The sequence below is a fragment of the Ornithorhynchus anatinus genome, chromosome X5 (genome assembly GCF_004115215.2).
Source record: "Ornithorhynchus anatinus isolate Pmale09 chromosome X5, mOrnAna1.pri.v4, whole genome shotgun sequence".
Lineage (NCBI taxonomy): Eukaryota > Metazoa > Chordata > Mammalia > Monotremata > Ornithorhynchidae > Ornithorhynchus > Ornithorhynchus anatinus.
This window is the reverse complement of record NC_041753.1, coordinates 57,787,613-57,808,991: the sequence shown is the minus strand read 5'-3', so window position 1 is coordinate 57,808,991 and position 21,379 is coordinate 57,787,613. Positions and strand designations below refer to the sequence as shown.

Sequence of the window (21,379 nt, the reverse complement as noted above, 5' to 3'; positions counted from 1 at the left end):
GTGCTTTAAAGCCAATGGTAAGGACTTTCTGTGTGATGTGGAGGTGAATGGGTAACCACTGGAGGTTCTCAAGTTCATTAGGTTGGACACGGTCCCTGTCCCCTGTGGAGTTTCTAGTACAAGTAGGAGGGAGAACAGGAGAACAAGACACGTTGAAGGTAGGTGACTTTCTCAAGGTCACACAGCAAGCAATGGGCAGAGCTGGGATGAGAACTTAGGTCCTCTGGCTCCCAGGCCCATGCTCTTTCCAGTAGGCCAGGCTGCTTCCTCATTGAAAAACCATTAAAAAAATAACGTTTCACCATAGTCATTCAAAAAATACTTACCTGACATGATCTTACTAACTTTGCATCTATGCATGATGAAATAGAGATGGGGTATAAGCTTTATGAAGAAAGTTTAAACACATTTGTTTAAACTTGATGTTGAATGCTATTAGACTGTGTCAAAGGACCCACTTTTATTTACTGCATTAAAGTTTTATTGGGTAGCAGTTTCCTCAGTTGATAAATCAAACTCTTAGTTTTCCCTTGGGTTTCATTTGGGTTCCAGAAAGCTGTCTTCTCCTCTTTGTCTTCCCTTCTCTTGTTTCCTCTTTTGAATTCTCCTCCCCTTCCTCCCTCTGCCTCCCTCTACTTCCCTCCCCCTTCCCCTTTTTTCATCCTTCCTCCCCATCCTTTCTCTCCTTTCCTCTTTCCCTTCACCTTCCTCCTCCTTCCTCATCTGTCTCAGTTCTCCTTGTTCCTCCTTCTTCCTTCACCTTCTTTTTCTAGTTTCTTAAGTGTCCACTTGACTAGGCACCATATGCTAAGCCCTAAAAAAAGCAAGCTGAACCAATACCAAGTGAAGTCTACCAGAAGCAAATTTTATATATAATAGCATCTAATTGGGTTTTCTTTTGCTTAGGCAATCTCGAGGTTTACGTTTTCCCTTTTGATCAGGAGTCTTACCCACCACCTAATTCCCTTTAGGATATTGGGTTTTTTTCCCCTTATTTTTTCCTGACCTTGACTCTACAAAGTCAAGCTAATCAGTAAGGCAGTGTTGAACTGTGATGTCTCATGTCTTAAATGCCTGGATCCCATTTGCTTTAGAGAAAGTTTCTCAGCAACTGCAATCTTGTAATTTAAGCCCAGTGATTTTGCTTTTCTTTTGTACCAAGTGAACAAGAAACCTGCTCCGCTGTCATGAGGGTAAGACTATCCATTAGGCCTCCTTTATACCCACAAATTTTCCTTTTATTCAGAATTCTAATGAGCTTCCAAAAAGGTAAGATCACAATGTTTAATTCATTCTACCACTACATTCTGTTTCCAATTTGCTACTGACATATTTTGCTGCTTCTGGTTTTAAGTAATTTTAGCAGAAAATGTTTTTGACCTTTCTTCTGGTCATATAACAACTGCCTTTCTCATGGCAATGGAGAAAACTACAATACCAGTGAGTGGTCAGTCTTGAAGAAGGTCCCATTTATCTCAGCTTCCCTTTTTACTCAAAAAGAGAACAAGATACCCATTTCAGGCCATCTCAGGCTCCTAACTTTTCTCACAATTCAAGTAAAACTTCTTTTTATCTGTTTGATAACTCGTTTTTTTTAAGGCACCTTTAAATTAGAGGCTGCAAATTTGGCAACAATTATCCATAGTCTCAGACATAAGAAAAAAAGCAACATTGGATTTTCTCAAATCCACTCTGCAGCATGGCCTAGGGGAAAGAGCATGAGGCTGGGAGTTAGAGGACCTGGGTTCTAATCCTTGCTCCACCACTTGTCTGCCAGGTGATCTTGGGCAAGTCACTTAACTTCTGTGTGCCTAGTTACCTCATCTGTAAAAAGAGGGTTAAATCCACCTCCCTCCAACTTAGACTGTGAACCCTATGTGGGACAGGGACTGTGTTCAACCTGATTATCTTGTATGTACTCCAGCATTTAGAACAGTACTTGGCACATAGAAACCGCTTAACAAATGCCATTCATTAAAAAAAGGGTACAAAATCACCTCATAAGTGACTTGAAAATGAGGTCGGAAGAAAGAGCAGCTCCTGGTAGGTAGTGGGCAAGCCATCTTTGGGATTTGACAGTTTGAAACTATCCAGTTTGAAACTACAATGGATATTTCACTGCAAAAGGTTGTTGGTGAGGAATCAGTTAAAAATTAGAAATCCCTACTCCTGGTGATATAACCAGGACGGAATCCCCAAAGTGATAGCTAGGTTCTAAGGCTGGAAGATTCTGGGTGGAAAATGATTAAATTGTACTCAAAGCAGCCTCTCTTCAATTAAATAACTGGATCACAGTCAGTGCCAAAAAGTTATTTTCCACATTTTTTTCCTTATTTTTTCAAAACTGACCTTTTTTGATGGATTGTGTTTATTAACATCTGTTGCTGCTGTCAGGTATGGGGAGAATTCTCCATTCAATATTCAGACTGCGTCGAAATACCAGTGCTAGAATGCACTGGAGCCCTTTAACTCTCTTCTAACAAATGTAGAACAGTTTCAGAGTGTCTCAATAACCCTGTTTCTTCTTTTACAAGCAAAAAATCATAATAATAATAATAGTGGTATTTGTTAAATGCTTACTATTTGCCAAGCACTGTATTAAGCACTGGAGTAGATACTATGTATGCAGATATGACAGTCTTTGTCCTAAATGGGGCAAGCACTTGATTTTTGTGTGTTTTGCCGTGAAAGTGAGGGGTATTGCAATTCCAAACTGCAAGGAAGAGGAAGCAGAGGAATGGGAAAAAAGGGTTAGGAATCGTCTTTCCTGAATGAACAGAATAAGAGACCAATAGAATGCATTTTAAACAGGAATGGAGGAAATGTTGCATGAATGATTTTAAAACAGAGGAACTTTACCAGCCTCTCTCATCATTAAAAAATATCCCTGACACTGTTGCTGCTTGGGCCAAATCCTCAACTTTCTATTTACTTGAAACTAACACCATTAATCTCAGATACAAATTAACTCAGAGTACATCTGCTTCCTGCCTTTCTGGTCTCAAACATGCTCGAACATTCCCTCTCCCTTCCTTTTGCTTTCTGCTTCTCTTTCTCATCTTTCAAATAGAGAAATACAAATTCTAGTGGCTAACAGCTGGCCTCCCAGAGCATTTTTCTTTAGCTCCCTTAGCAAACAGGCATCCCTTAAAAATGTGTGTTTACTTCATTCTTTTCCACTAGCTAAACCTCTCTGCTAGATTCGATTTCAGAGTAAAAATTAACATAAAATCAAGGTGGCACTGCTCTATAGTACTCGAGTTTCAATGTTAAATTCAGCCATATGAACACTGGGATTAGGGTTTTAGTGGATTCCAGACACACAGTTGCATGTCAAGTCAGCTCAATGTAATGCTGGTATGCACACCATTTGGCAGAAGTCTGCCCGAGGCTGCCAAAAACTCTGGTCTGGGCCCCTGCCCTCCCCCGACAACTATATACACGCTTGTTCTAGAGCCATTGCATTCTCTTGGCAGGTCCCCATGTTCTAATCCCAGCTCTGCTACTTGTCTACTGTGTGACCTCGGGCAAGTCACTTCACTTCTCTGGCCCTCAGTTACCTCATCTGTAAAATGAGGATTAAGACTGCACCCTATGTGGGACAGGGACTGTGTCCAACCTGAATGTCTTGTATCTAATCCGGCACTTAGTACAGTGTCTGGCATATACTAAGCATTTAATAAATGCCATAATTAAAAAAAAAACACTTCTGAGCTGTGGAACGTGGTGGCAAAAGCTGAGGCAGAGGTAGGCTGATGCTTATGCAGTATACGGCTGATGCTTATGCAGTATACGGCTGATGCAAAGCACTATACTAAGCATTGGAAAAGAATACATGTTTTAGAATTAGACACCATCCCTGACCCTCTGGGGCATCACAGTCTAAAAAAAAAGGAAGAAAGAAGTTGGCAACAGACACCTAAGAAAATATTAATACAATAATAGCAAAGAAAAAAAATAAAAGACACAGCCAGGAATAAATACAAAAATAAACGCAAAAAAGCAAAAAGGAACTGTGGCCAGAAGAGTAGAGTTTCCAGCTTCTGGCAGCTCAGAGTGCAGCAGCCCCAACCATAGTAACCCAGTAATGGAAACATGCCCATCATTTATGCAGATGTCCCTCTAATCGATCGGGAAAGCAGTGTGATTGGTGGTCATTGTCATCAGGAGGATTTACTCTGGGAAAGCTTCAAGAAAGAGTATCACTTGCTAACCGAGATATTTCCGAAAGGAAAGCATTCTCTCCATATGGCTTGCAAATGAATGCTGAAATCTTCAAACACTAAACAAATTATACATCCAGGCATTTGACTGGCATCTAGCCAATATATTGTTTCAAAACGCTTGGCAGCCCAGAATACAATCAACGATACACCAATAACAAAAAATGTGTCCAAACCACAGTGATCACCAACCATTGGAAAGCTAAACAGAGTTGTAAAAAAACAAAACAAAACAAAAAAGACTAAAGTATCTGTGGCCCAAGGAGGCTTCCTTTAGAGTAATGTGATTAGGAGGGAAATGAGCCTGCCTGGTAGTAAAGAAATTCTTCAGTGAGAGGTGATGGAGGCAGTAGAATAGAAGCCTCAGGGAATGCTGAGAGAACTGTCTCTTTCAACTAACCTAGACAAGGTTTTCAACACCGAAGGGAACTATCAATCCTGGCAGGAAGGATGGTGGTGGGATGCAGCAAATGACGTACTAAGAGTTTCCCTGTTGCCTCCAAGCATTTCTGTCTGTTCTCTTCAGTGTCAGAAACAAACGTGTACTGACCCAAGTGAGAGTTATCCAGAGTTTCTGTGAAAAGAAGTTTTTTTTGTTTCTTCTCTGTTAGGGGGAATATATTGGAAGGATTATCTCCACTTGCCTGATGACTATTATATGCGGCAGAGAAATAATAGTAGCAAAAAGAAATCCTCCGATTCTCTTGTTAGAGGAAAAAAAAAACCTTGCCTATCAGATAAAGAATAAGCGATTAATACAGTGCTGAATAAATATGATTGATTGAAAGGAGAATAGCTCTTAGTGGATGCCTATCTAGTTTTCTTTAATGAGGACAGCTTACTTGCTTAAGAACAGGGAAGAAGTGAACATTATTGTTTCTTCCCCATTTTAGTGGCAATTATTTCATATTCTTGACCACCCAATAGTCTGGTTAGGCCATTTAAATCGGTTAGCTGCTCAAACTCTGATTCCTAACCAGAAATCCAATATTGCTGAGAGAATATCCCCTGATGAACCTCTCCCTGACCCTCACTCTGCTGGCCAGTTTGATTGCACCCAGTCTTAGAAGTTTAGATCCATCAATCAATCATATTTAGCATGTACTGTGTGGAGAGCACTGACTAATCGCCATACTAAGGTACATTCAAGGGTAGACCTGGAACAACGGGGGAAGAGATAAGGCAGTTAGCAAAGAATGTTCAGGCTGTCCTTCAAGGGGACCCAAAACCTATGATGGACATCAGAAAATGGCCTTATCCCCTACCCTTCATGTTAGCAATCTGTACTAGAGCACCGTGGCCTAGAAGAAAGAGTATGTGTCTGGGTTCTAATTCCATTCTGCCAGTTGCCTGCTGTGTGACCTTGAGCTAGTCACTTAACTTTTCTGGACCTCAGTTTCCTCATCTGTAAAATGGGAATTTAATTCCTGTTCTCCCCACTGCTTAGACTGTGAGTGCCATGTGGGACAGGGACTGTGTCCAATCTGATTACCTTGTATCAACCCCAGCACTTACAAGAGTGTTTGACACATAGTAAATGTTTAACAAATACAAGACTAGTAATAATAATAATAGTAAAATTAACAGCACGGAACAATCAGGAAACAACTCCTCCGTAGCTGGATTGAAACTGGACGAGCCTCCCTCATAGGAGATGGCATTTGGACATTCATCAGGCCTGGCACTTGCTCTGCCCTATTCTAACTGTACTGATCCCCACTAGTCTAGTTCCCATTTACCACTCTCCCACTTCCAATTCTAATCAAGTAACCAAGCAATCATATCTATTGAACAATTACTAAGTGTGTGGGAGAGTACAATATAACAGAGTTAGTAGATATATTCCCTGTCCACAATGACCTTACAGCCTAGAGGGGAAGACAGATAGTAATATAGATAAATTATGGATATGCACACAAATGCTGTGGGGCTGAGGGAGGGGTAGATAAAGGGTACAAATCCAAGTGGAAGGGTAATGAAAAAGGGAGTGGGAGAATTGGAAATGAGGCTTATCGAAGAGATGTGCTTTTAATAGGGCTTTGAAGGTGGAGAAAGGGATCACTTGTTGGCTATAGACAGACTTTGAGCTCGTTGTGGGCAGGGACTGACACTGTTTATTGTTGTATTTTACTTTCCCTGTGCACTTAGTACAGTGCTCTGCACTCAGTAAGTGCTCAATAAATATGATTGAATGAATGAATAAAAAGGGAGGGCATGCCAAGATAGATGCAGGATGTGTGTGAGAGGTCGGTTGTGGGATAGACAATTTCAAAGTTCGAGTAGGTTGGCATTAGAGGAGAGATGTTTGTGGGTTGACTTGTAGTAAGAAGTCATGGAGGTAAGATAGGAGGGCGCAAGGTGATCGAGTGCTTTAAAGCCTTTGGCAAGGAGTTTCTGTTTGATGCAAATGTGGAGGTTCTTAAGGAAACATGGACTGAACGGTTTTGTAGAAAAATGATCCGGGTAGCAGAGTGAAGCATGGACTGGAGTGGGGAGAGACTGGAAGCAGGAAGGTCAACAAGGAGGCTGATGTCAAGGTGGGATAGGATAAGTGCTTGGATTAACATTGTAGCAGTTTGGATGGAGAGGAAAGGGCAGAGAAGAAATTGCATCCCAAGGGTGATGTTTGTTCCCATTAGGTGCCTTGTTGGGCCAAAAAGAAGGCAGTTGTTATGGCCAATCACACCATTGTGTGGTAGAACATAAATCTAAAGACAGTCTTGACCCATAAGGCTAAGTAAAACACTCAAATCAAACTGGTCAGCCTGCTTGTTGAATGACTTGGAGAAATAAACCAATTGGTAATAAAATACAGCAAACCTGTTAAGGCATCAGATTGGAAGAGTTTTACCAGGTGTACTGTACATATAAAAGCAAATAATAAACCTAAAAATACTCTTTCAGGCCTTCAGTGAAGTGTGGTCTCACCAGCTCAGAAGGAATATTACTCAAGTGCTTTCCTGCCTGGGTTAGGGTATGCACTAGATAGAAAAGAAATCTGAATACTTCCATCCATGCTCTCAAAAAACTTACACATGGCAGTATTTCTTACCTGCATCTGCGTGTGTGTCCGGGGGGGGGGGGGGGGGGAGTGTCATGAAGAAGAGAAACTAGGGATGCCTCTTCCACTGGCATGAACTGAAGAGTCCCTTGTCCCTTTTTGTCAATCCACTTTTGAGTTGCCTCTATCTCTTCCATCAATTCATGGAGCTTATTTGCTACTGTCTTGTGGTCGCTTCTCAAAGTAGGGAGGCAGGTAGAGAAGAATCACATCTACTAATAAAATTGACCTCCATGCCAAGGCCCATTCAGCCCAATCCCCCAGTGGAAAGCTAAGAATCATAATGAATCAGTAGAGACCACCAGCACAGAAGAGCCATATGTGGGGCTGAGAAATCTCCCCAGAGAGCCGATCAGTTTACGTAAGAACTAAATTCCCACAAAAATATCTCCAAATCTAATATCTTCCTTCCTGCAACCTAAAAATATTGCCCTGAGTAAAAGTGAATTTTCACCCATATGGTTGGCTGACAAGCTGGCTGTTAAAAAATATTCTTGATTCTATTAACAAGGACCTTTAGCTTAAAAGCTTTTGGAAATTTCATCCTTAGAACTGTAGCATCTGTCAACTTCACCATCTGAGGTTTTGCATTCCAAGGTTTTAAACTAATGAAAAAAGTGGACTCCATTACTAGACAGAAAATATATAAGCCTATCCAACAGTAGGTGATAGGTTATTGGCCACATCCTTCCCCTTTGGAGAGCCACATTGACATTTCCCTGTGGAAATGGCATGAGAAAAGTTTGATCTGCTTCCCCTCTGGCCTTCTCCCTTAAACTAAGCAAGCATTGTACGTTACTCTTGGGAAAAAGCCTTTTTCTCCACCTCTCCTCTCTAGGATTTGTTTGGAACCACTCTTGGGAACTTGGAACAATTCTCATCAGTGATAGAAATGAAAATGAGTATATCTGGAAATCCGGATGATATCATTGTTAAATAATTTACATATTGTGAATTGATTTGCATGCTAATGTAGCCAGGAGGTCAATCATTTAGTCCTGTCCTAGTCAACATTTCTTCTCAAGTGTCTTGGCATCTACTCCTTCCCCCACCTGGTTATATTGTGGGTGTTGAACAAATATCTCCTAGTGATGATAATGATGATTTATGATAGAGGGATTCTTACTTCCAGTAATTTCTGTGCAGAGCAGCCTTCAGTTCTTAATCATCAGATGGACTGTTCCTTGTACTCAGAGCTATGGAGAGCTGCAGCAAAGATGGGAGGGACTAATGCCAGAGAGCCAGATAGAACACCCAAGGACCAGGAAGATGCGAGGGACCTGGGGAGAAGGTAGCTTTTACCCACTGATTATACCACCACTAAGAAGAGAATGGGTTGGGATCCCGACCTGAGAGGGAAGTAATTAGGGGAGTCTCCAGGGAGGCCTAGGGTGCCTTGATCCAGCTCTCATATTAATGACTGTCCCCTCCTCTGGACTGTAAGCTCAGGTCTGCTAATTCTGTTGTATTATGCTCTCTCAAACGCTTAGTATAGTGCTCTGCAAATAGTCCTCATTAAATAGGATGAATTGATTGATTGCTTGCATAGGAAGCCACTGATAACTTGGGCTCTGCCCATGCAATAGTTCACTAATCTTCTTGAATCAATCAACCAATGTTACCTCTTGTATGTAGAGCAAGACCTGTACTTCCCTTTTCCTTTAGTGTGCTGATCTTTGTGAATGAGGTTTAGAGATCCACAGCAATAACCCTGCATAATGTGACAGCCATCTTCCCTTAACTGAACCTCTCTTTGCAACCATGAATATTTATATAATTTGCAACTCTTCTTTCAGTGAAGCAGGCCCAGCGTGATAGAGCTCTGGGTATTGGCAAGCATGGCTTAGAGAAAGAAGTAAAGATGGGTGTACTAAATTAGATGAGAAAATGCATTCGTTAATGTCAAGGATGAGGCTTGAAACCAGCCACTATTCATATTTGAAGCCTTCAGTCCTCCCCGGCTAATCCTTTCTCGTGGCTGTTAGAGAAAGAGAAGAAGGAGAAGAGGGGATTTCTGGGAGCAAAGCCAATGTACATAGCACCACCTATTGGGGAGCTTGATTCGGTAGCATCCAGGACTTTTTTCTCTCCAGAATAAGGATCTGGAACTCTTGATTTTCTGCGTCTGAGCAAGGCTGCGAGACGAGGATGGAGAAGAGGGCAAATTTTCTCAATATCATTCACCCTAAAGGCCAGGACAGGGTGACCCTAAATAGTTGTTTGACGATGGCAGAAGAGTGGTGGGCACTTTAAGAAAAGCTGCCCCTCCTCTTAGCTTTTTTTAGTGGAGAGGTTTTCTTTCCAGCCACTGGCTCTAAGTATATATTGTGTAACCTTTTCCTAGAATGTTCAGATGTCCCTTTTAGCCTGGGATGGTTCTTGGTTTTCAACTGGTGCCTAGTGTCCCTGTAGCCAATTGTTGGAACACTGTGACCTGTCTTTAAGGCTTTTCATCAGCGGTTTTACCACTGAGTCTTCTGCTTCTGGATTGTTTCTCTCACTCTTGCGCAACAGAGCAGCAAAGGCACTGCCACTTGACTGTGGTTGAACTGTTGCATTTGGGAACACAGACTCAAACTCAAAGGAGCTGTGTGTTTATCCGATTGCAGAGAAAAACATCCAACTGTGGATTGAATTAATGATGCCTAAAAGAAGACGTGCTTTTAAGGGAGCCTGTTACAGACAGATTTCTGTTGGTAAAGGAAATTAATCATCATGACCAAAAAAAGTGGTCAAGAACATAATGTGTAGATGTAATTTAGCCTGTTGGAAACCAGGTAAAACTATAACAAACTTAAGCCAAACATGTTTGCTAAAGGCTCAAGTGAGAAAATGATTACTTAACTTGATAAATGTCCCAAGAAACATACCTGAGTGATTTGCTATTGATAATGCAAAGCTTGCATAAAATATGGTTAAACATAATCATAACATAAACATAATAGATTTCATTCCCTGGTCTGTTCTATAAAATTAATGAAAAACAGCATGATAAGAAATTTAGTTGCTCTAAACCAAAACCACAGATGGTAATTATAAATGTTTTCCCCAAAGAACTGTGAAACAAGTTCTGAGAAACTAAATTAAGTTTAATTTATCTGTGTGCTAAATCACTCCTTTAGTCATATATATGTTAAATTGGGGCCAGTTTTTCTAAGACATTACTTAAGAAGAAAGGGCAAATAAAAATATTGGAGTCCACCAGTAAAACCAAGGAGTCATCAAACCTCATCACTGATCATGTATTACATGGTTTGGTGATTTCAATCCCAAAGAAAATATCATTGCCTTCACAGCAGTTACAATCAATCAATCAATGGTATTTATTAAACCCATACTCTGTGCAGAGCACTGAACTAAGCACTTGAGAGAGTTCTGTACAACAGAGTTGGTAGTGTGGCTAAGTGGAAAGAGCACGGGCTTGGGAGTCAGAAGACATGAGTTCTAATCCCGCCTCCGCCATTTGTCTGCTGTGTGACCCTGGCCAAGCCACTTAACTTCTTTGTGCCTCAGTTACCTCATCTGGAAAATGGGGATTAAGACTGTGAGCCCCACGTCGGACAATCTGATTATCTCGTATCTACCCCAGCACTAAGAACAGTGCTTGGCACATAGTAAGTGCTTAACAAATACCATAATTATCATTATTATGTGGTCCTTGCCCTCACAGAGCTTACAGTCTAGATGGGGATACTATTAAAATATTAAAATAAATTAGAGATATGTACAAAAGTGCTGTGGGTTTGAGAATGGGGTGAATAGCAAGTGCTTAAAGGGTACAGATCCAAGTGCATAGGAAATGCAGATGGGAGAGGGAGTGGGGGAAATGAGGGTTTAGTCGGGAAAGGCCTCTTGGAGGAGATATGATTTTAGGAAAGCTTTTTAGGTGGGAAGAGCAGTGGTCATATATATATATGAAGGGGGAAGGAGTTCCAGGACAGAGAAGGAAATGGGAAAGGGGTTGGCGATGAGGTAAATGAGATTGAAGTACAGTAAGTAGAGTTAATTTGCATTCACTCCCTGACCCTTAGGCTCACATATAACTATAACATTTATCTGTGATTCTTAGGAAAGGTCTTTGTATTTGTCAAGTTTGGATTTCACCTCTTGCATTTCTTTCAGGAAGAAGGTGAACCCATGAAATATTGTTAAGGAAGAATTGAACCAACTGGCTTATAGTATGGATAGAGGAGAAAATGAGAAAAGAAGTAATCATCAAAAACAAACAGTATTTATTGCACAACTACTGTGGGCAGAGCTCTGTACGAGGAGCTTAGGAACATAAGATGGAAGCTTACACTAAGTGTTTGAACTGACTGGAAGGGAAAGAGACAGGCTAGTGAGGGCTAGGTTAAAAGGTTAGGAGAAAAGGAAAAAAAAACCCACCAAGGGGCTAGTTTGGGAGATAGAGGAACAGAGAGGTTGGTTATGATATGGAGCAAGCAAGAGGCAGCATCATGTGACAGTTTGAGGGAGAACAGGAGAGGAGTTGCTGAAGATCAGTGAGAGTCTATGCCTAGGTGATCATGGCCTGGCTGAAGGCCAAGCCCCAATCCAGTTGACCCCACTCTGCTTGTGCCCTTTACATTTTCACAGTTGTTTCTTCCAAACTATTTATACCACTACCAATTGGGAATTGGATCATTGCTCTTGACTTTGTCCCTGTTACTGGGTGAAGGACACCAGGACCTGATTCATTTCATTCCCTAACTTTAAATAGATAACTCCTAAGTCATGTGGAATCATTTGTGTCAGAGCAACAAAGTCATGACCATCAGAAGGCAAAAAAAAAACCTGTTTTGCATCTTGCAGTATCTCCTCTAAAGAGGGAACACCAGCAGAAAGATTCCCTCTCCCTTCTGTGTCGCATATGTACTTAGATCTCTACCCTTTAAGCACTTGATATTCATCTCACCCTCAGCCCCACAGCACTAATATACCTACCCGTAATTTATTTTATTGTCTATCTCTCCTTTTGACTGTAAACTCCTTATGGGCAGGAAACAAATCTGCCATCTCTGTTTTATTGTACTCTCCCAAGCACTTTCCAGGGCTTTGCACAAAGTGTTCAGTAAATACCACTTATTGAATGATTGATTGAAGACTCCCTGACCCAATAGGAAGTTACAGTCAAAATCAGTTTCATAGAGTAAAAACCCCATCTGTACTGCCTCACAGAAATGTCTTTCAGCCAATCCATATAAATTACAACAAAAAGAACAAATTACAAATCCCCCTTTTGTTCTCTTGAAAACAAGACCACAGCTGTTTTCACCTTAAAAAAAAAACAGGTGGGTTTGGTATTTTCTTTCAAACAAGCATTGGCTTTGTCCCAAGCAGACTAGGCCAAGGCTTGTTTGTTAAAAGGAAGCTAGAGCTGTATTGGATGAACAGATTTATTTGGCACTTATTTTTCTTCCTCAGTTCTCTCCAGTGTAACTCGTCTTATATAACCAAATGTTATTATTTTGAAGATTAGTATTCTTATTGATATAATTTTCTTATTTTCTCCTCTAGCTGAACACTAGAATGGAGAAGAGCCTCTAATCATTCCCTTCCCATATTGTTCTTGGCATTCCTCACAATAAAGTCATACTTCACTCTTTAGCAGTTGAGAGAGGGAGCCTTTTAATTAGGGTGGCCGTTTGTCCGGTTTTCCACTGGCATGAGAAGGAGCATGACATAGTGGATGAGCACAGGCCTGGGAGTCAGAATGTCATGGGTTCTAATCCTGACTCTGCCATTTGTCTGCTGTGTGATTTAGGGCAAATCAATTCACTTCTCTGTGTCTCAGATATCTCATCTGTAAAATGGGGATTGAGACTGAGCCCTACGTGAGACAGGGACGGGGTCCAACCCGACTTGCTTCTATCCACCATAGCGCTTAGTACAGTGCCTGGCGCATAGTGCTTAACAAATACCGTAACTATTATTATTATTGTCTGGTAAGGCAATAGCACTGGACACCTTTATGTCCTGGAAACACCCATCCTCCATTTGCCTTACTGCTGAGTCCCACGGCTAGGAATAAGTACAGGATCTTGAGAGGGATTGAAACTGCTCTAGAGCTAGTGGTAGCATTGGTGGGGGAGGGCCTCAGGGGTGCCCCTGGGGACATCTTGTAGGGTCTGCTGATTTCCATAAGAGGTTCTATGTGACATCCTGGGGGTACATCTGTACTTTAATGGAGAAGCCAAACCCCATAAACCCTCCTCCAGTGCTCAGGAAGGCAAATTACTTTCTCCTTATTGCAAACAATTTTTGTACCTATGGTTAGTTGGAGGGAATGGTGACAGGAAGTCAACTGGGCTCCTTGAATTCCAACAGTGAGCATGGTTACACATGGGACCTACCTAAGGAACCTTCAATCAAAGTAGACATGCAAAAAAATTAGATAAATAAAAACACAGGGAAAGGAGGAAAGATGAGACCACAGTGACAGGAAAAGGTAATTAGTATGTAAGTAATTTCTGGGAAGTTGAGGCAGTGTCTCACTGGTCGTGCCTGAAGGCTGTCCTCTCCTAAAGGTGCTTCATTACCATGTTTTTCCTCTTGATATTTTTGAACTGTTGAATTTTCACATGTGATTGGAGTGTATTTCAGTGTTCTAGATGTCTGTTTTCCCCAGTTGAGATTATGGATCCCATAGGGGCCAGAGACTGTTTCTTAATTGATTTGCATGTAATTACCCATAATGCTTAGCTGTGAGCTTTGGAAACAATCACTTAATAATTGTTAATAATATGAATAATGATAATGATAATTGAGCACATTATCGATCAATTGTTTTCTTCACCAGCCATTTTTGGAGTTGTACAAAGTTACTGCTACACTCATAAAGGCAGACTAGTTCCTTGAGTTTGTGTCAGGACTCTTCAGTCAATCAATCTCATTTATTGAGCGCTTATTGTGTGCAGAGCACTGTACTAAGCACTTGGGAGAGTACAATATAAACAATATAACAAAGTTCGTGGATATGTTCCCTGCCCACAGTGAGCTTACAGTCTAGGCTCTTCCAGCCTGGGGTGGCTCTTTGGGGCTGGGAGTCAGAGAGGGGGCACATGGGCTGGGATGGGAGTTGAAGGAAGTTATTGTGATTGACAAAGCCCTGAAGGTTCCGGGCCATCTCCAATTATCTCTGGCCCTAAGGCCCCTGAGAGAATGTGTTGGTCCTGCTATTGACTACCTAAGGACTCAGGTTGCTTTTTGATGGAACTGAGATGCCACTTTGTCAGAATTAAGTAATTAGCTCTTCCTAGAAATGATGATTTCTCAGTTTAGAGTAGGCAGTAGAGTGTGGGCCTGGGAGTCAGAAGGACTCGGGCTCTAATCTTAGCTCCTCCACTTGTCTGCTGTGTGACCTTGGGCAAGTCGCTTCACTTCTCTGTGCCTCAATTACCTCATCTGTAAAATGGGGATTAAGACTGTGAGCCCTATGTGGGACACGGACGATGTCAACCTGATTACCTTGTATCTTCCCCAGTGCTTAGAACTGAGGTAAGCACTTAACAATTGCCACAATTATTATTATTATCATTATTATTATTTATATGAAACTACTTGCAAATCCAAGAAGGTGGATTTGCAATTTCTTTTGGAACCTGGCCTCCAACAGCTACATTCAGAGTAATTGTTTTAATTTTATAGAAGACACAACTGTAAACATGTAAAAAGCATCACTAGATAGTGGCTACCTTGTTGATACTGTGGCAATCCTCTTAATGAATTGTGGAGGCAATCCCATCATGTTTGGGTTGACTGCTGCACTCACTGTGTGTGATTGCTAGCTGGTTCAAAAAAGCCCTTTATCCATATTGAGGTTTTCTGAGTTCAGGTGCTTTACTGATTTAATTTCTGGATTAGAAAAAAAATGGGTCTCTAATGGTCACCTTGTTTCAAATTGCAGATTACGGTATTTCGGATGGGATCGGAAGGACACCAGGACATTGATTTAGCTATCCTGACAGCTTTGCTCAAAGGTAAAAGAATGTTCATGTCTGTCCAGTGAGTTCCAAAAAAATCCAAGTGAATTAACTTGACTGGCCCCAGATGACTGGAGGTACCTGTCCAGCCCGTAAATATTCTCGGAAGCCATCCCGGGTATCGCTTACTTCAACTTTCTCCTTTATTGACAGCCCATATGCAGGATCGCTCCCTGAGAATGGAGGAAGTGATTCTTCCCCTCTCTCGGTTCTCTTAGAACACAGAGATGAGTTTGCGTTTCCCCTAGTCCATCCCTGCCTCTGGTCTGTGTTGTCTGAGCTGCTTGGATAGGGTTTGAATTGTAGATTATAAACAAGAAGCAATCGTTGGTTTCCATTTCTCTCACTCCATTTGGGTCATTATCCCCACCACGTTTGCACCTCAGAAGCCATTTGTGGTTAAGATAAGTTGCACATTCAAGTATCTGAATCGGGCACACCATGACTGGGGGAGTTGTGCAAAGCTGCCCAGTGCCTTGGTGACAGAGCCAAGTTTTGAACTCAGAAGTGGGGCTGCCGCTCTCCGCCTCCAACACTTTAACTTCTGAGCATTTCTGCTAAGAGTCTATTGAGATGAAATGAAAGATGACATATACGGTGGAGGGAGCAATTTAATGACCATGGAATGAGCCACTTATCATAGATTGGATACCATTCTCCTTCCATCAAAGCCCTATCAATGAGAGCAAAAATCCGAGGCAGCTGACTGTCTTCATACTGCAGGGTATGTTCCTGTCCCGGCAAAAGAAAGGAGCAGTAAATTACAACTGTCTCTTGGAAGAGAAACCAATTGGCAGCCAGGAAATATCACAATTGGCCGTAAAATTAAGAAGCCTGCTTTGTCTCAAGTTGTTCATCTTCCTTTCCACCCATCCCTGGGTTTACTGCCCTATGTAATCTCGTCCATGGATTGTCGTTTCTTTCTCTTTGGATTACCCCAAGGGACTTCGAATAAGGACCCCCAAGTGTAGTCATCTATGAGATTTATCTGGTAGTACACATCATGGATGATTAAAAGAAATTATGATTGCGCTAAGAAAATATCTATTCCAATTACTGTAATGAGCATTATTTATGCAGCAGTTGATGCTAAACAGAGGCTTGTGCCACTAAAAGATTATAATGTCAGCTCTGTTTTGTGACAGCTTTTTAAATGTCCCAAGGTCTAAATCCTCTTGATCTGAGAGAGTATCAAATATGCTTTTACCTGACATTCTATGTGTGGCATAAGATGTGCTGTTGTATAAAAGAACATATTCTGCATTGACTTTTAAAAGACATGGAGCAGGATTCAACTTTTGATTGCTACAACTCAGTGCCGCTGACCACTTATTGCAATCATATTGCTTTTCAATTAGCTCATTCTCATAATGTCTCTGTGAAGGTCAAAATGATTATCCTCGCCCTTTAGCTGAGAAAACCAAGGCACTGAGAGGATGTTAGTGGAAACTGCAGGAGTTAGCCATGACAACAAGCATTAAGGCCCCCTAACCCAAGGCCTTTGAGAAATCAGGGTGGGACTAATGAAAATCCAACATCAGCCCTAGCGTAAATTGATTGAGCTATGTGCCCTTCCTGTGAAGTGGGAAGAATGAAAGTATGTACATGCAAGATGGACGCCCTCCATTAATTGTTATGGGAAGAGAGACTGGGTCTCCCACCTGAAGATGGCCCTGTTCTTCATTTCTGAATACCCCTGAGACAGCGGGCATTGCCACTTGGGCCCGGGGCCAGGGGCAGGTAGCCACTTTGCTCCAGTGGTCATCTTGCCATACGAGCAGAACTGTCCAGAAGCCTTTCTCGCACTGTCAGTAATATGCCTTTCTTGATGCATTACTGATGTTGCATGGGGGCCTAGAGTCCCTGAGTCCTGAACACCTACCTCTAGGTTCCCAAGGCACCATGGGCCTCTGGTGATGCCTTAGAGGAGAGCTCTACTCTCAGGGGGAGCCTTACTGAGCCAAACCAGCTCCCGGTTTCAGAGGATCTGCAGGGTGGTGGGGACAGAGTCTCAGAACCAGCCCCCTCTTCCCACTCCTCCAGGTACATTTCTGTCAAAGAACTGGTCCAGGATCCTGTGAGCTTCCAGGAAACTGTGGGGCTCTCAAAACCAGGAACTGGTGTGTCTCAGCTCAGATCCCCTCAGGGGTCCTACTCAGGACCTCTTATCATACTCTTCTCGCTCTACACTCACTCTCTTGGGAAGCTCATGTGCTCACATGGCTTCAGCTACCACCTCTAGGTGGGTGATTTCCACATGACTTATCTCTTACTAGTCAATCTTTCATCTCCTCTTGCTTCCTGGACATCTCCACTTGGATGTCCCACTAGTACCTAGGACTCAACACGTTCCAAACTGAACTGCTCATCTTCCCTCCTAAACCCATTTCTCTTTCTAACCTTCTCATCTGTGTTGATAAGGACTACCAGCCTCCCTGCCCCAGAATCACATAATCTTGGCGTCGTGCTCAATTCCTGACTCTCTTTCAGCTCTCACACTCATTCAACTTTGAAATCCTGTTGGTTTGTCCTCCAAAACCTTTCCTGGAGCTACCACTTCCTCTTCACCCAAACCACCATCACCCTGATTCAAGCTCTTGTATCGGTCTTCTCACTAGTCTCTCTGCCTCCAGCTGGTCCCCGCATAAGTTGATTCTCCACACCGCTACCTGGCTCATCTTCCTGAAATGTTGCTCAGCACCCATCTCTCCAATCCTCAAAAGCCTCCAATTGCTGCCCATCTCTCTCCACATTACCATTGGCTTTAAGGCTTTCCACCAGCTCTCGCCATCTTACGCATCAGTTCTCTTCTCCTACCCTGCTTAGCTCATGACTCCCCCTCAAGCTAAACGTCTTACAGTGTCGACCCCTTTGCTCACACTGTTCCACTCCCTCCCGACTCAAAATCAGCCAGACCTCAGCCTTTCCTTGCTTCAAAGCCCTCCTAAAAATCCTACTTCCTCCAGGATGTCTTCCATGAGTAATTCCTAATGCTCTAAATCATATCAAACCAATGGCCACCCCTAGCATGCATAGATTTATCACCATCCTCAGGACCTAGGTAATCATGTCTATTCAAGTGCACATTCAGTTATTTCTTCAGATTGATTCAGATATTTCACCCTGGTGTAGTCATTCGCTCTCTATCTAGTCCTTCTTCCTACTACTCCCTCTATTTGTAAATATGTTCAATGTCTGTCTTTCCCATTACAAAGTCAGGTCTTTGTGGGAAGAGAATTTTTTTTTTGCTTTTTATTGTACTCTCCCAAGTACTTCATAGACTTTGTTGCACTCAGTAGGTGCTTAATAAATACCATTCCTACTGCCACTCTAGCTAGGTCCACAGTAGAATGGTTGGCTCTGGCTGCTTTCACTCGACACAGCCAGAGCCTAGTTTCTCCTCCAAACCCAAAGTAGAGGCAGAAATATACCAGACCTGCCTTACCTCAAAGGCAGAATGATAGAGAACTGTACCCCCCTATATGGCTAAGCCCTCTGGAACCACAAGGCTCAATATTTCCGGCAGGAAGAATAATTTGTATCACCGAGTTAGGCACATCGACTCCTAGGGCTCAAAGGGACTTTGAGTGGTACTTCCCTTGATCATCAAGTGAAATCATGTCTAAGTGGTCTCAGAGGAAATCCTCTCCTGTTTTTTTCAAACAAATCCCACAACCTCTTTCAGTGGCTTATCACATCCCCTAAGAACTTTCATTCTCAGTAATTCCTTCCTTCCACCTAACTCATCCACCATCCTGCAAAGATGCTCCATTTTCTCTTGTTTCAGTAAAGATGGAGAACAGTAGGTCATAAACGTAGGTATAAGAATTTTTCATATGTCTGAAAAATAAATGTCTGAGTGCCATAACCACATTCAAAAAGCTAGAAATCATGATCTGTTAATAAGGAACTACTTTAAAAAAAATCATTCACCCTTTGTTGCTCACCGATTTTCACAAGACACCTGGACAGGGTGACAATGTGATACAGAAATTGCACTGTTATACTGCCACTTCTTTGCAAAAGATCTCCTTAAACTCATTGTTCCTGATTAAGCATACCATTCTCTCTCTCACACACAAGCACACATCCTCATCTCCTCCCCCTTCTCCCTTCCTCTCTCTGTTTTTCAGAAATCTCTTTTTACCTAGGTGCAGCGGAATGCTCATTTCCCTCCCATATTAAATGCTGATTTCCATGGGTGGGACTTGCCATAATTTTTTATGACCAAGCAAAGGGAAACAGTTGAAATGGAGTCAGAGAGACAACCAGAAACCAAGATAAAATATTCCCCCTAGCAAGTAGCAAAGCAACATTTGAGAATCACTTTGGGAAGTGAAAGCTGTCATGATTAGCTGATTCATAATTAACATGATGTTTGCCTTTTAAACCCCTATCAAACAGTATTCTCATTTTTAAAAATCTTTTAGCCATAGGCACAGGGTCAGTGCCAGACATTTTGGTGGCCCTGGGCAGATCATTCTCCACTCCTGGGCTGGAACCACATCACTTTGGATAGGGGGAGGCTGAGGAACAGGCAAAAGGTTTCAAATGTGGAACTACTTGTCAGTGGAGTAGTTCTGCTCCATAAATCATCATTCTTCTTTCCCCTCCCACCCCAAACTGAGCTAGGATCTCTTATTCCCAGGAATCTACACTGCATCTTAGCCAACCGACGATCCCTTAAATTTCAGAGCCCCAGGGATAGTTCTCTTTCTCCATCCCTAAAACCGACTCCAAGAGACACATTTGAAAGCCTCATTTTCTTGAAGACAGTATCCGTTCATGAGAATACCAACTCAAAGGCAGGCCCCACCTTCTTTTATGTTCTGTTCCACTCTGCACTTAGAACATTATGGATGTTCAATGAATATTCATTGCTGATATTTATTGTGGTGATCTTGGCACTTGTGAGAGGAACATACTGGCTAGCTGTTGCTGGCCAGGACACCCGAAATCTTCCTGTTGCTGCCAGCTGTCACCCAGGTAAGCCATTAATTTTTTTTTCCTTACTCTCCTTAGACACCTACCCTGATTCCCCATCCCCCCAGCCACACTCACTTTTCTTTTCTTTTTAATAATCCTTCCTACTTTCTCCAACTCCATTCCTATCCCTGCCTCACCAGTCCTCTTGCAGCCCCAAAGCCATGCAAAAGCCAGAGAGGTGGGCAAGAGGGTTGCTGTTCCTGCTATATAGGAACTGGGGAGTGAGGCCTAGGAGGGAGCTAGCAAAGACAGAGGCAGTTGCCAGCTTGCCTTCCCCTCTCCTCTACCCCCCCCAGCCACTTCTGGTCCCATCTCCACCACTGTGAAGCTTTGGGGGGACCCAGACAAAAAGAGCTGGAATGGAACTGGTATGGCAGAAAAGGGGCGGGAAAGGCAGCTACAAATTAAAAAAAAAAAAAATGGGCAGAGTTTGGGGGAGGGGAGTGGGAAAAGAGGAGCAGGGAAAGTAAAGAAAAAGATTTAATGGCTCACCTGGACAACAGCTAGCAACCAGAGGGAGATTTCTGATGTTCTGGTCAGTAACAGCTGGTCTGTATGCCCCTCTGACAAGGTACCATCTTGGCTTCCCTTGACTGAAGCACTTTCTCTGGCCTAATTTACTACACTATAAAAATAGTGTCAGGCGTGGTCTCCACACAAACATTCAAGGTATTCTTCATAGTTGCCACAGCAATTTATGATTCATGCACCATTGTTCTCTTAAAGAGTTTGGTTTTGGAGGCTCTTTCTTGAGCACTTGGAGAAATAACGTTCAGTGAGACAGTGTATCTGGCAATTTTTTTTCCTTGCCAAAGCTCTTGCAAACCCAAGTGTCATCCCTGTAACACTAGGACCTGAAGTGCCCATAGTTTTGGAAATACAGGAAAAAGGAGTAAGAAATTGAAAGACAACTCACAGCACCCACTGACTCAGACTCGGGTGTTCAGCAAAGACCCATCTTCCAGAGTTAGTGATGTTTCACAAACTGGCTCCCATAGCATGATGGCAGGTGGCTTCATTTTTCAGCTCCCACGACACCTAGCGAGGAAGAGTCCTCTGGGTTTTGGACTTGTTTGCATCTTGGAAATAGCACACTCCATGTAGGATGTGTTCAGTGATTTGCACAT

General features: G+C 42.4%; 1 protein-coding gene across 1 annotated transcript in view; it reads left to right on the top strand.

The window, feature by feature from the left end:
- TRPM3 (transient receptor potential cation channel subfamily M member 3) overlaps positions 1-21,379 on the top strand; it is a 213,209-nt gene that overhangs the window by 91,649 nt on the left and 100,181 nt on the right. The window contains exon 7 of the mRNA XM_039910775.1: positions 15,191-15,263. Within this exon, the coding sequence (XP_039766709.1) occupies positions 15,191-15,263 (73 nt within the window). The remainder of the gene's footprint in view (positions 1-15,190; positions 15,264-21,379) is intronic.